This window comes from Meleagris gallopavo, chromosome 6 (assembly GCF_000146605.3).
Source record: "Meleagris gallopavo isolate NT-WF06-2002-E0010 breed Aviagen turkey brand Nicholas breeding stock chromosome 6, Turkey_5.1, whole genome shotgun sequence".
Taxonomy (NCBI): Eukaryota; Metazoa; Chordata; class Aves; order Galliformes; family Phasianidae; genus Meleagris; species Meleagris gallopavo.
Window position 1 is genome coordinate 2,767,581 of NC_015016.2, and position 13,667 is coordinate 2,781,247.

Genomic DNA, 13,667 nt, shown 5'->3' on the forward strand with positions numbered 1-13,667 from the left:
ACACACACACCCCAACCCCCATGAAAGCTCTGAGGAGGGTAAGCGCTCCCAGAGCTGTTTCCTCTCCTCACGAAGCAGCCCCAGCACAGTTATTTCCTCTGTATATGTGTGTGTGTTTCCAGCGCTTCATCAGGAAGAGATTTCCCACTGACATCGGTATTTCTGCTGTTTTAGGTGACAGGGAAACAGCAGCATCTCCACAGCGTGATACGTGGCTTTGTTACATTAAAAGTTAAAAAGCATGGAAGATCCTGTTTATTCCAGCATGGTGGAACCTATTTGTCCCAGCATAGTGCACAAATTCCTCCTTTGCCTCTGAACGTTTCTATTGTCACATTACCTGACATAGGCTGAGAGAATCAAGGCATGTTTTAAAGCAAAGTTTTTCTATGCTGGCATCTGATCCGAGCTGCCTTGGAGGACCATCCTGCCTGCATGGACAGGGCAACATTTGCCTGTTCCACCGCCTTTTTTCGTGACTACAGCAGTTCGGCTCAGGGCACGTTCTCCACAGGACACGTTGACTTCATTGATAAAATCGAATCATTCACTTATTCGGACTTCTTTCGGGATTATTTGATTCCCAACCAGCCCTGTGTTTTCTCAGAAAAGTTCACTGATGGCTGGAGCAGCAGGAGGAATTGGGTAACTTGGGGTGGGAAACCTGATTTTGATCATCTGCTGCAGGAGTTTGGTAAGTCATGGCATTTTTAACACCTCATTGAAATGAAGGTAAATGGAATGAAGGTAAATAGAAACAAAATTTGTTTTGTTCATTTAAAAATTGAACCATTGGTGCATGGGAACTGCTGAATCACGGCCTGAACCTCTGATTGATCACCTGAGGCGAGCAATGAGTCAGCCCTGGAAGCACAGGTGAAGACAATTCACCAGTGCTGCTGGAAGGGGTAGAGCCTGGCTCCACCTCTCCTAGAGCCATTTAAGAGCTGACTACCAGTGGGAAAGGATTGCCAGAAAGAGGTCCTTTCTTTGGAGTTTTGTAGTGAGTCTAGGATAAGGGTAAGCGCTCTATCTATTCTCTTTTTGGTATGATAACTTGCTTAGTTAGACTGTCTTGTTTATTTCATAGTTATAACATTTGTATATTCATTGATTGTACAACTGGGCAAAACAAAATGATTCTATGAACTTTGTTTCAAAGTTAATGCATCCCATTTCTATACTTCCTGTTTCACTCAGATTCTAACCTTGAATTTACATCCTTAATGAGATAAAAAGTTTTATTAATTTATAGAGTCCTAGAGTCATTTAAGTTGGAAGGTATCTTTAAGGGCCATCTGGTCCAACTGCCCTGCAATAAACAAGGATGCATACAGGTTGATCTGGGTGCTTATAGCCCTGTCAGTAACTACACCAATACGTATACCCACCTGACTTAACTGCAGGAACAGTCCAACATGTACTGAATAGACAAAAGAAGCATTATCCATTTACAGTGAAAAACCTCAGAACAAGTCATTAGTCTGTAAGTTACTGATATATTTAACATGTATCAATTCTAAATAATGCAGTTGATTAAAAAGAAACTGAAGATTACATGAAGGCAGTAAATGTCTTGTGATCTGAATCATGTTTGCCTAGAGTCATGGTGTCAGGAGTGACTCCAGTGCAAGCAATTGTTGCTTTATGTATTTGGGCTGTACTTAGCATGATAGTGTCCAGGCCATAGAGGTGAAGAAGGTTTAAGGAGTTCAGTCTCAGCACCACAAAATCATTAAGAAAGACCTGTAAGATCATCTAATTCAAACTGTTCATCAACCACCAGTATTGCCCATTAAACCATGTCCCAAATCAGTTATTCTGTTCATCGGTATTTCTGTTCCTGCTTGAGTTCAAAGAGTTTGTATTTCAGGAGAGGCTATAGTACCTGTGGCCAACTGTGATGTCAAGGAGTACAATTCTAATCCAAAAGAGCAGCTCCCCTTCAAGGAGTACATAAGTTACTGGAAAGAGTACATTAAAAATGGCTACCGTTCATCTCGAGGGTGCCTTTATCTAAAGGACTGGCACCTGAGCAGGTAAGAGAGCACTGTGAAAACCCCTGCATGCCATGCACAACAGTGAGCTGCTGTGGAGCCTTAACACTTGTCTTTTCACTGCTCAAGTGTTCAAATGCTGACAGTGCTGTTTGTTAGCACCTGGCCACTGAAATGTCAGTCCTGTATTGCACTGTTCTCGGGTACTGTATACAGTGAGAGTCTTAAAGAGATCACTGTTTCCTGGAGAAGCTAACATTCTTGAGCACTTGCCTTTCTATTTGTCTTTTAAATGAGCGTAAGCCCTGCAGGAACCATGTGCCTGTACGTTTTTCTTTTGTTTACTACTTCTTAAAAAGAAGGATATAATCCTTTAGTATCCATTTTCTTTTCTGCTAACCTTCCCAGTCATTAAATCTCTTCAGCTTGTGCAGGCTTTCCTTTTACCCCAGCCTGCTGCTTGTGAGATGCTTGCATTGTCCATGCCTGGCTAGGACTTTTATAACTTTTCACCTAAAACTTCCTCCTTAAATGTGTCCTGCTTCTAATCCAACTTCTTTGTTTTCAATTCTCGTTTTCACTTTTGAATGTCCTGTGACTTCTAATAGAAGAAATTGTGTCCACCTCCCCTTTTCTGTTCACTTAACACAGGCTCTAGAGCTGTGGCTTGCTTCAGAAAATCTGCACATGTGGCCTTGGTGGGAAAAGGGCAGCATGTACTGTGAGGCCAGGCACTTGTTAAAATCCTACAGCCTGCCTAGCTCTCATATCCTCCATCTGTCAGCTGGTTTGACAACCAATCTTGCAGCCATTTCATCTAAAGAGAATGTGTTTGTTAGGGTCTGTTTATGCCATAATTAGGATTCTCTTAAGTAGCTAACCTTCACAGCTTTCCTGGGAGGCAGAAAACTACACATTTTAAATGGAGCTTGGAGTTGTAAATGAAATAAGGGAGAAGGAAACAAAGTATTAATGGCCTGTGAGAAACCTAATAGGTCTCTGCTTCTAGATTTTGGCAATTTAGGTAGAAAGAACAGTGCTGCAGTTCTTTAAGCCCTATGTCCAATATGTTATCTTTTTAAGAGCTTTCCCAGAGCAAGATGTTTATACAACTCCTGTGTATTTCTCATCCGACTGGCTGAATGAATATTGGGATGCTATAGCTGTGGATGATTACCGATTTGTTTACATGGGACCTAAAGGTTCATGGTAAGACAGCTTGGTTTCTGTCATCTTTACTTTTTTTTTTAAAGATTAATATTACAGAGTATTATCACATTGTATTTAAGGATATAATTTTGCTGCAGAAAAATCATAGAATGGACTGGGTTGAAAAGGACCACAATGCTCATCCATTTCCAACCCCCTGCTATGTGCAGGGTCACCAACCAGCAGACCAGGCTGCCCAGAGCCACATCCAGCCTGGCCTTGAATGCCTCCAGGGATGGGGCATCCACAACCTCCTTGGGCAACCTGTTCCAGTGCCTCACCACCCTCTGTGTGAAAAACTTTCTCTTCATATCTAACCTAAATATCTCCTGTCTCAGTTTAAAACCATTCCCCCTTGAGGAAAATGCAGCCATACTGCACAGTGCTGTACCTGAACCCAGCAATCTTGTTTCTCAAGCAGATGATTAGTTTCTGGATGTGATCTGTCTTTATTTGGTCAGCTCCGGTGCTTTTTGTACTGCAGAAAGCCTGAATACAATTTCCACAGAATCTGTAAAATTATCAGTTGCCTTAAGAAATGTTCTAGAGGAGAAAAGCCCTGGGGAATCATCAGGCTCTTGTGATTTGCAGAGCCAGCAGAAGCCTTGGAGGGACGCTAATGAGTTGGTCAGGTATTTTGCAGGTTAAAGATTAAGTTGAGCTTTGGTGGTACTTCCAATATTCCCAGCAGTTCACATCACAGGATCTGCTGTTGTTGGAAAAACTTATATGACAGATTCAAAATTAACTGATGGAGAACTACAGAGGATATAAAACACTGCAGTACTGTACTATGTCAATACAGTGGTCTCTTAAAACAGTTAAGATTAAATAAAGAAGACAGTTTGAGATCAGCTTTCTGCAGTAAAGGTTGACTTTTGTGTGTTCTTGCAGACATGAATTTAGGCACTGTCTTTACTTAAACTTCTAATTTGTCCCACAGGACTCCATTCCATGCTGATGTCTTCCGTTCCTATAGCTGGTCAGCTAATATATGTGGGAGAAAGAAATGGCTGCTCTACCCCCCAGGGCAAGAGGATTACCTGAAAGACTGTCATGGCAACTTGCCCTTCGATGTGACTGCACCTGGTCTTCAGGACAGGAATGTTTACCCTCGCTACAACCAAAGCCAACCCCCTGTGGAAATTGTGCAGGAAGCAGGGGAGATAGTTTTCATCCCCAGTGGATGGCATCATCAAGTTTACAACCTGGTAAAAATAACCAGTACTAGCATTTTCATAACACAGACAAATAATCAGGCTTGAATCAGAACAAACTTTAATTATCACAGCATTTTGTGGATGCTAGAAGTCTGGGCTACCAAAATTTTTTGGAGAGATTCATAGAAGAAAAGTCTCTCAGTGACTAATCAAGATAATGGCTAATAGCAGCCTTGAACTCAGAATCTCTGTCATTGACTGCTGGAAAATAGGGAAGTATAGAAATGGAAGATGCTGTCTGCACTCTGTTTTCTTATGCACTTCCTATTAGGTGCTATTAGTCATTGAGAAATAGGATACTATTAATATAAATCTTGGTTTCTAATTGTAAACTGCAGATGACTGTTGGAAAATACTAACACATTTGTCTTCATGATTATAAACCGAAAATAACAACCTTGTTCCCTACCTCCCCCACACCACCAACCCCTACATCTTTGCCTCTATGAAAGGCTTGCTCAGACAGAAGAGCTAGAGACATTTTCCAATTCAAAGATTGAAACAGTTTTTTTTCAGGGACACTTGAAAGCAACAGCCTTTCAGCACAGTGGTGGTATTGGTGCCAAAGAAACCTTTCCCTTGTTGAGGGACATGATTTTATGTTTTGCAGCAGTGATGTTACAGCTGTTCTCTCACATTTTCTCTATGTAGAGATTAATAATTCTTTAAACTGTTCCCACAGGAGGATACCATTTCTATTAACCACAACTGGGTGAATGGCTGCAACGTAGCTATAATGTGGTGCTTCCTGCAGGATGAATTAGCAGCTGTCCAGAGAGAAATCAATGAATGGAAGGACCCTATGGATGACTGGCACCTACAATGTCAGGTATAACGATATATTGCTGACTGCCTGACTCTTCATTAGATGGTCAGGTATTTTAGGGGTACATTGTGACACCTTATTAGAGCTCTGAGACACACAATCTTTAACCTCACACCTGGAATGAGGATATGATTCCTAAGCAAACAGGAACTGGTGATAACTTCACTTCTTGGGAAACAAAGTCTTACTTCAGTATGATAGGGAAAGGCTTATGTCAGTGCATATTTGTTATGTCAAGGACATTAGGATGTTGTCTGAAAACTAATGCTTCAGCAGCTCTTCTTCAACTATTATAGAATCATAGAATGGCCTGGGTTGGAAAGGACCATAATGATCGTTTAGTTTCAACCCCCCTAATATGTGCAGGATCACCAACCAGCAGACCAGGCTGCCCAGAACCACAGTCAGCCTGGCAAGGTTAACCTGTCAAGGTTAGCATTGATGTGATCAATCAGTGTAGTAGTTACTGTCCCCTTTTAAAAATATAGGTGCGTCTCCATTTAAAGAACAGAAAGTAGGAGACTCTCACACAGGAGAACTGGTTTCAATATCATTCACGATGGAGCGGCAAATCCAAAACCAGAAAAATTAAGGTGAAAGTGTCAGCCAGCTTCTGTGTCTCCAAAAATGATGCTTTCAGGAAGCATAATTAATGAGCAGTGTCATGTCTGGTATGTTCCCAACTTCTTAAGTGTGAAACAGATATAAAGTTTATTTCTAGAGGCTGTTACTGCTGCTAGATTGATACCTTCCAAAAATAGTTTGTAGAAACACAGCCATTTAGTAGCTCATAGAAACAGTGTGTTGTCTTGGGGTCTAGTGAAGTTTCAAGTCAGGTAAGGAATTTGAGTGCCATCAAGGAACTGCAACAGTTCCTATTAAACATGGTTACTTGTAATTAGTAGTTAGTAGCTTGATTAAAATCAATCCCTGTAATTCTTACTGTGCGTGGAAAAAGCTGGTTCCATTACAGTACTGTTTTTTTGTTTTTTTTTTTTTCCCCCCCTAGTTGATCATGAAGTCTTGCACTGGTATAGACTACAAGGAATTCTACAATTTCCTCAAAGTTATTGCAGAGAACAGGATTTCTATCTTGGAAAATGGCCTCGATGATGAAGCTTCAGCGAAGAACACTCCAAAAGCTGCCATTTCCACCTTGGGTATGCTTCATGCAGTGTTTGATTTAAAGAGGACTGTGAAGGTGTTAACATCTTTGAGTGCTAATGAAGATTTCAAGCAACTAGACCTGACATCACTTTCTCCACCTCCAGAGGCATTGCTCCACCACTTGAAAGCAGCAATAGACACAGCACTCCTCTAACTTCCTACCTATTCTCTTATTTGTGAAATGAACCTTTTGTAAATTGGGTGTTTGTAGAAGAATGACTCCTTCCTGTTTTAATAGCTGTTGCAATTCAAGTACAAAGAGCCTTCCTATAGAGTGGGGAGAGAGTATATTCCTAAGATGACTGAATAGTTTTTAAATTTATAGCATTTGAATATCTGGAATAATTAGGAAAAAAAACTCTTAGGTAACGGGGGGGAAAAAAAAAACATTGTAGTCTGATAAATGAAGACCTGCTGATGAGTATGAATTCAGGGAAAGAGGAACGGATATTCTCTGTGGAATGAGCTTACAGCTGGCAGAGCTAAACACTGGGATTGCAGTGGTCTGCAGCATACTGCTTCTGCTCAAAGCACTGTATGCAGATAGCTAGCCTGCTCTGCAGGCTCCAGCTGCATTACTGCAGATCACAGCTAAATCACTTTAAGACCTGTCCTGTTTGCAGGTGTAGCTTAGATGTTTTATTGCTTCCCCTGAAGCCTAGGCTGTCTCAACTCAACTGTAGCTTGGATATGGAAAAGCTGACCACTGGTTTCTTACACAGTGGTATCTCTAAAGCTAAAAGTCTCAGGTATGCTTGGCTTTCACATTGCTCCAGGGCCTGCAGGACTAAATTTAACATACAAGGAAGATGAAGTCCTGCTGGCAACTTTAACATTAATAATTTAACAATGTGAACCACACAAGCTTGAAAGAGGCTTGAATGTACTCCCTCATTTCTACACACTATTTCAAGGCACAATATTTTTATCAAGCAGAGAGACTTGATGAATCAGGGAAGCTAGCAAGTAGCCTTGTACTATCTCTTTAAAAAGCCATGCTTTTAACAACAAATAACACTACTGCATGGTTACAGAGCACAATTTGCTACCTGAATGCTACCCTTGCGCTAAAGAGCATTTCTAGTGAAGTATTCCTCTTGCTTTTACTGGTTGGCAAGAAAGCCTAGAAGCACAAATGGCTGCATACTGTTACCTTTCGTTGCTCCTTTAGGGCTCACTTGAATTATTGATCAAGAACTTCCTGAATTTTTAAAGAGAGTTGGTTGTAAGAGCAACAAATAAATTTAGTAGGAGTCTTCAATAGGCTGAAAAATCTCCTTATTTTCTAGATAATCCTGTGGAGTTTGTACATGCATGCATTTTGCATGTCCTATTTTGTAGTAAGAAGTTGTTCAGCATTTTGAGTAGGAAATGGTACTTGAAAATAAAATCAATATCCAAAGCATGGAAAAATGCAGTATAGAGAAAAAAGACTTTGTTTTAATACAGTTGTGACTACATGTCTGTGATTCAGCCTTCTGGCACAGTGTTTATTTGGACTGAGAAATAGCCAGTTTTAGGCAACTGAAATGAAAAAGTTCACAGCTGTCACTTCTGTGTGTTTACATTCTCAAAGACAGGGAGCTGGAGCTTCTCCTCCATATAAGAATGAGATCTCAAAGATAAGAAGCAGTATTTTAAAGCTGATGATCAGTGTACTGGTAGGAAAGCATGGTTTTGGTCTCGTGTTCCCCAGTCTCACTGCATGCTGTGTAACTGGTACTGGCACCAACCACTTTAAATTCACTGCAACTTTATAAAGGTTTTGTTTAGCTGAAAGTTACTTTTCACTTTGTGTCAATGCAAGTCAAGCTTTTACACTGAAACCATCTCAACGTATCAGAAGCTAGGACAACATGATAGGGTAGCTAAGAGGTGTTCAAATAAAGGAAGGTGAGTCACTGCCACTCACTCTCCCTTTCTTTTCCCTTGCACTGTCTCTGCACCATAGCATCTTGAGACCTGAAGACGTGGTGACAGCTCTCCTTTCTAATGCCTGCTAAGGCTTAGCGAGCTCAGTGTGAGACAGTGAGGAAAAAGAGTTTAATTGTAGCCAATTAGCCTAAAGTTTAAGCTACGTTCTCCATACTGATTCTGCAGGGAAAAGGTGCACAAGGGTTTGTTGGTTCAGTCTCTCTTACTAATTTGCAGTTCAAATTCTTCCATCCCTATGAGTAATGAAGGCAGTAAGAGAGCCATAGATCTCCTAAAGTTAAAGAAGTAAATAAAGGACATTCTCATAAGAATCTGAAGACAGCAATGAGGCTGAAATAAGAAGTATGCAAGCCTGGAATCTCTCAAAAATGAAACAGTTTTATTTAAATACAGTTACTGTAAAACATACATTATGATACTCTTACACCAATATATTAACTGTTGTAACCAGTGTACTATTTATTAAAGCATAATACTTATGACAAACAGGAATAAACAGTCTGTAGAGTTTTGATTTGTTTTCCTGAAGTCACAGACCTGGACAATTTAAAAGTCAAATGGTAAAAAAAGCACGTTAAAATCTAGTTCAAAAGAGCTTTAGCTCTAACATACAATTCACACATTAGTACTTTCATCTGAGAGTAACAGCATATCAGAAATCCCTTTACCTTTTTTAAAGGCAGAATAAAAACTAGCCCCATTCTAATCTGATTGTGCCCCAATGGTGTCAGTGGCTGTTCTGTCAGCACAAAGCTGTGCATCTAGGAAAACCAATGCTTTTGCAGCTCTGTCAGTGCAGGAGGCCAAATGTTTTTGTGTGTTCTCTCACCGATATTTGAGATCTCTTACCTCTTAGGCACACACAAGCCCCTGCAGAATTAGAAAGCAGCACCAGCATTTTCAAGGTGCAAGTGTGATATCCCTGAGATTTAATAAGAGTCTGCAAAGTATAAATTTACATTTAGGATTATCTTCAAACAGAGAAGTTAGTCAGTAGCAGCATTATGGTGCAATGGAGAGGTACAGAATTTGGCAAAGGGAAGAAGAGGAAAGATCTTCCTCTTAGGGATGCAAAAAGAGCCACTTCACTCCAGGAACACATTGTTTAGGAGTACAGAGATAGGTAGTCTCTCTTATCCATCCCACATTTCTACCATCCAGGAGTCTCATAACGATGACTATGCAGGCTTTATTTAGTAGAAAGTGGTCAAATGATCTCCTTTTATGTCTGTTTACCAGTACAAAACAAGCACAGCAACTGAGAAAACAGCTAAAAGGAATTTCAAGGGAAAGAGGTGTATTGCTGTTTTCAGGAAAGTGAAATCAACAAGGGCAAAAGAAACCTCCTCCACTTTCCAACACAAGCTGAGGTTGCATAGAAGGCTTTCAGCTCACAGCACTTGCATGTCTGTGCTTGATAATTGTACACAGTCTAATAGAAAACCTAGCAAGAACCCCTCATCTGAAAAATAACCGTCCTTTCTTTTTTAAAGGCAGCTGGAGCAGCAGTGATTTGATTGCTTCTTCATCCAACAGTGTTTGGTCAAAACGTGGCAGGGAGGAGCATCCCTGCTGGTTCTGGGGCTCAGGAGGTGTGAACCATATGGCAGTTCTCTCTTTGGTGGAGTCTCATCTTCTGTATGTGTTCATAGCATGACTGGGCAAGGAAGAGAGCAACCCATTAAAGAAAAGTTTTGGAGCTCTGGAGCCAAGTTTTTGTCTCTTGCACAGAGTGAAGCTACAGTGCCCCCCAAGGCAAGATAAAAGATTAAGTCTGCATATTATAAATTAATGATAAAAGTACTCTCTTGACTAGAAGGAAAAATAACCTATGCTAGGCATTTAAGCAGCCCTCTAAAATGAGAGTAGAGAGCATCAGCGTTTCTACTATTCAAGAAGGGCTTCCTATAGCAACTTGTAACTATTGCTGTTAAAACTCATTTTCTTACCTCCAATGCTGTTAATAGAAAGTCGTACAATCCTCCTTGATTGGTGGGGTCCATCAAGTCTCTGATCAGATGGATTTCAGCTCCCAGGTGCTGTATTCTGAAAAGAAAAGAAACACCACAACTAGAGCAAATCTCTGGGCACCAGAAGTGTCTGAAATCTGATTATGGAGAGGGAGAGACAGATCTGGAAGTCCATTGCTCATTCCCTGTGCAGCACCTTGATCTTCCAAAAGCTAAGTCCCTGAAATATCCTGGCATAACAGGATCTAAGCAAAGATGCCCAGTCATTAGAAAAATGTCAAGTCCTCCATTTTGTGCACTCAGTCTCTTACTCTCCTCCGTCATCTACAATCAAGAAAGCTGCCTAGCATACAAACCTGGATCATCCTATGGAACTGTAGCAAGAGAGAAAAAAAGCTTCTGGGTTTCAAGATTCAGCTCCAAGTTTAAACATTTCACCCTTTTTTTGGACAACAAGAACATCCAAGTCAGTCAAGGGCTTGGACTCAGACTTGCCAGAATAAAAAAAGTGCAGTTTCATTCTACTGGATGTAAGCAGGTTCCTGCTGTTCCAGTAAAAGCAGCACAGACGCAGCCTCTTTGGCAGAAATGTTATATTTACAGTCATTCCTACATGAGAAAAACCTAATTACTAGATGGTCAGTATTCAAAACCTTCCTAGTCTCCAAACTGAACCACAGTGCCACACTGAGAACAGAAAAGTGAAAATATTTCTCATTGGTTTATGAGGACAGGGAGTAGTAAAACCTTATCTGTTCACCCTCAAAATATAACACCAGCTAACCCATCAGCTTTTCTACAGCTCTTTCAAACCCCTTGAAAAAGAAATTAATAGGACTAACATCTGCAGGAAGGGCAGCAAGGTAAGCAGAGCACATTTCTTGCACATTTGCACTGCAATGGAGGTGATCAGACTTTCTCCTTCTGAAGATCTGTTCTTCCCTCACATCTCTCTCTCAACCCAGTGTGCAGATAATTCCTGTGACGGCCTCAACAGTTGGCCTTCAAAGACTTCATACTCCTATTTTTTGTATAATAACCTTGGATGCCAGTCAAGACTGCATTTCTTATGACAGCCCTGAACCATTCTCTTGGATAAGATATGGACACCCAGGAAATCCCTAACCATCTTATATCATGACCAACACACTACTAGACCACAGCCGTCAGACTGTAGGACAAAAGAACCCAAATGCATCTCAGCAGAATGCACATTAAAAGACAACCCCCAGTTTTTCATTAATGTTATTTTGCTTGGATGTAGAGAAGCCCTTTCTTGGATTGAGTTAATACACAGCCATGGGACTGAGAAGTGAAAAGCACCACTTACTTAGCTCGTGATACAACATACATCAGTAGGGGCAAGAGGTCATCCATAGGGAGCTTGTAGTCTTTCTCAACCACTCGGGACACAGTGCTCTCTATCTCCTCATATGTCTTCTGGAGGATCAGCAGCTTTTCCCGGGGATCCACTGTGGTGCTATCAGTGCAAAAACAGCTGTGTCAGAGATGTTTTCATACACAGGTCAAGAGATAAAGCAGTAGCACTTAACAACATAAAAAAAAAAAAGACACCAAGCAGTCCTTCACACTGCAACAAAGAATGCAACATCTCAAATGGCTGCACCAAGAAAAGAAATAGGCAAGGTGATACCAGGAGGCATCAACAGGGTCCAGGTGGACCTCGAGTCTTCCCAAGTCATGAGCACCCTAATGCCACCTTTCATTTTACCTGAGGAGTCACTCAAGTAAAACTTTAGGGTGTGGACTGAATCTCTTTGGGCAGGTCTATCAAGAAAACTGCTCTTGCAAGGGAATTATACAGGTAACACATTTATAAGGTTGCCCACATCATCCTGAAAGGTATATGCTGACCTTGCTGCTTTTCCCAGGGAAAGCCAAGTCATCATGGCTTTCATGGCCAGGCTCTACCACAGCTAGAATACACAAGGACATGAGACTTTCCATCTGATGTCACTCTCCACACTTTCCAGAACCATTTTATCTTCATTCCTATGTGTTGCTGCAGCACTATTCCCTACACTGGCCCTCAAGCCACTAAATCAAGCAGAGCTCCTTAAATCAATCTCTGCTTTTCTAACTATAACATCTTGGAACACCATACTGGCAAGATATCCCTCACATAGCACCATCCATGTGCCCAGAGCAAGAGGTTCTATCATGACCTGGAAAATTTCTATGGAAGAAAGAAAGAGAGTGAGAAGTTAGTGACTTACATCAACTTCTGCAAACACTCTGTGGCAGATAGGAAACACTTGTCTTTGATCAGGGACCGCCTCTGCAAAAGAGACAAAGAGTTGTGCCTCTGTCAGAGCATCTCTACAGAAGCCACTCCATGCCTCCTCAGTGCTGGACATATTTAGTGCCCAAAGAGGGCAAAATAAAGCTGTTTTATACAGTGTCACTGCTGAGAATTGGAACTGTAGACATTTAAGTGTGTTCCAACTCAGATGTGTTTGAAAAAGCCACTGAGCAGAACGCTACAAAGCAATCCTATGCAGAATGCATATTCCCACCCAGGACTATTGATTTGCAGTAGTTGTTAATCATAACTAAATCATCACACATCAGCTTGTTATGATTTCTGAGTGCAGGACAGGGCCTTTGTGCTTACTTAAGTGAAGCTCCATCATTGGCTGCCACCAACACGTAGCTCCACATCATCTCCCTAACATGCTGAATTTTGCTTTTAGGGCTACTTCTTACCTGGTTGGTTGTCAAGGTGAGGTCTTTAAGAGGCCAAAGGTGTCTGAAATAAGATTACAGAAATAAAAGGTTTAGAAGGAAGATGCCTATGTCTCAACTCCATTCTCAGTCAGTCTTCATTGTTAATATCTCCCCATTGAAAGCCTTACAGATGCAGTATGTTGAGTTCTCTATTCTCAACCAGATGGCTACAGAAAAAAATAATATCTCAGACTCATTGACCTGAACGGAGGGTTGATTTTACTTACAGATGGAAACCTAGGAAAGACTTCAGTGCCAAAGCTAACAATGGATCAAGAAACTAACACTCTATACATTCGTTCCTTTAGTGCCATCAGAGCTTACCCTGGCTGTTAGCTTTACAGCTGATATCTGTAGGATGCATCCTGAAGTAAAAAAAAGTCACTTACTTCTGTACATCCAGAAACTCTAGCAGCTTGATGTCAGGAAATAGACTTAGGTCCACAATCCCTTGACAGTAGAGGTCATCTTCCCTTTCATGATAGAGCATGTAGAGCATGAAAAGCTCAGGGTAGAAGCAGGGCAAGATCAATGGAAGGACCACACTGTATGCTTTCTGGTCGCTACAGCAGAGAAAAGAAAAGATGAGTCCTAT

At 41.1% G+C, this 13,667-nt stretch overlaps 2 protein-coding genes across 5 annotated transcripts in view; one reads left to right on the forward strand and one right to left on the reverse strand.

Annotated features, from left to right (window-relative positions):
* The first annotated feature begins 158 nt into the window (after positions 1 to 158).
* Positions 159 to 6,806, forward strand: JMJD4 (jumonji domain containing 4). Its single transcript, XM_003206885.4, has 6 exons — positions 159 to 694; positions 1,874 to 2,039; positions 3,081 to 3,206; positions 4,150 to 4,417; positions 5,109 to 5,255; positions 6,262 to 6,806. The coding sequence occupies exons 1-6, from the start codon at positions 436 to 438 to the stop codon at positions 6,571 to 6,573; spliced, it is 1,278 nt and encodes a 425-aa protein (XP_003206933.1). The 5' UTR covers positions 159 to 435; the 3' UTR covers positions 6,574 to 6,806.
* A 1,906-nt stretch (positions 6,807 to 8,712) lies between these two features.
* ALS2CL (ALS2 C-terminal like) overlaps positions 8,713 to 13,667 on the reverse strand; it is a 36,318-nt gene continuing 31,363 nt past the window's right edge. For all 4 annotated transcript variants that reach the window (XM_010712287.3, XM_031553828.1, XM_010712286.3 and 1 more), the window contains exons 21-26: positions 13,462 to 13,635; positions 13,052 to 13,094; positions 12,562 to 12,623; positions 11,655 to 11,804; positions 10,304 to 10,400; positions 8,713 to 10,011 (exon numbers count right to left, since the gene is read on the reverse strand). In XM_010712287.3, the coding sequence (XP_010710589.1) occupies positions 9,940 to 10,011; positions 10,304 to 10,400; positions 11,655 to 11,804; positions 12,562 to 12,623; positions 13,052 to 13,094; positions 13,462 to 13,635 (598 nt within the window). In that variant the 3' untranslated portion in view covers positions 8,713 to 9,939. The remainder of the gene's footprint in view (positions 10,012 to 10,303; positions 10,401 to 11,654; positions 11,805 to 12,561; positions 12,624 to 13,051; positions 13,095 to 13,461; positions 13,636 to 13,667) is intronic.

What these genes read in the sequence shown, in the direction of transcription:
- JMJD4 (XM_003206885.4), top strand. Translation starts at nt 436, where the DNA reads ATGGACAGGGCAACATTTGCCTGTTCCACCGCCTTTTTTCGTGACTAC. An exon ending in AAGGACTGGCACCTGAGCAG is followed by an intron (nt 2,040 to 3,080) that starts GTAAGAGAGCAC and finishes TATCTTTTTAAG; the next exon opens with AGCTTTCCCAGAGCAAGATG. An exon ending in ATCATCAAGTTTACAACCTG is followed by an intron (nt 4,418 to 5,108) that starts GTAAAAATAACC and finishes CTGTTCCCACAG; the next exon opens with GAGGATACCATTTCTATTAA.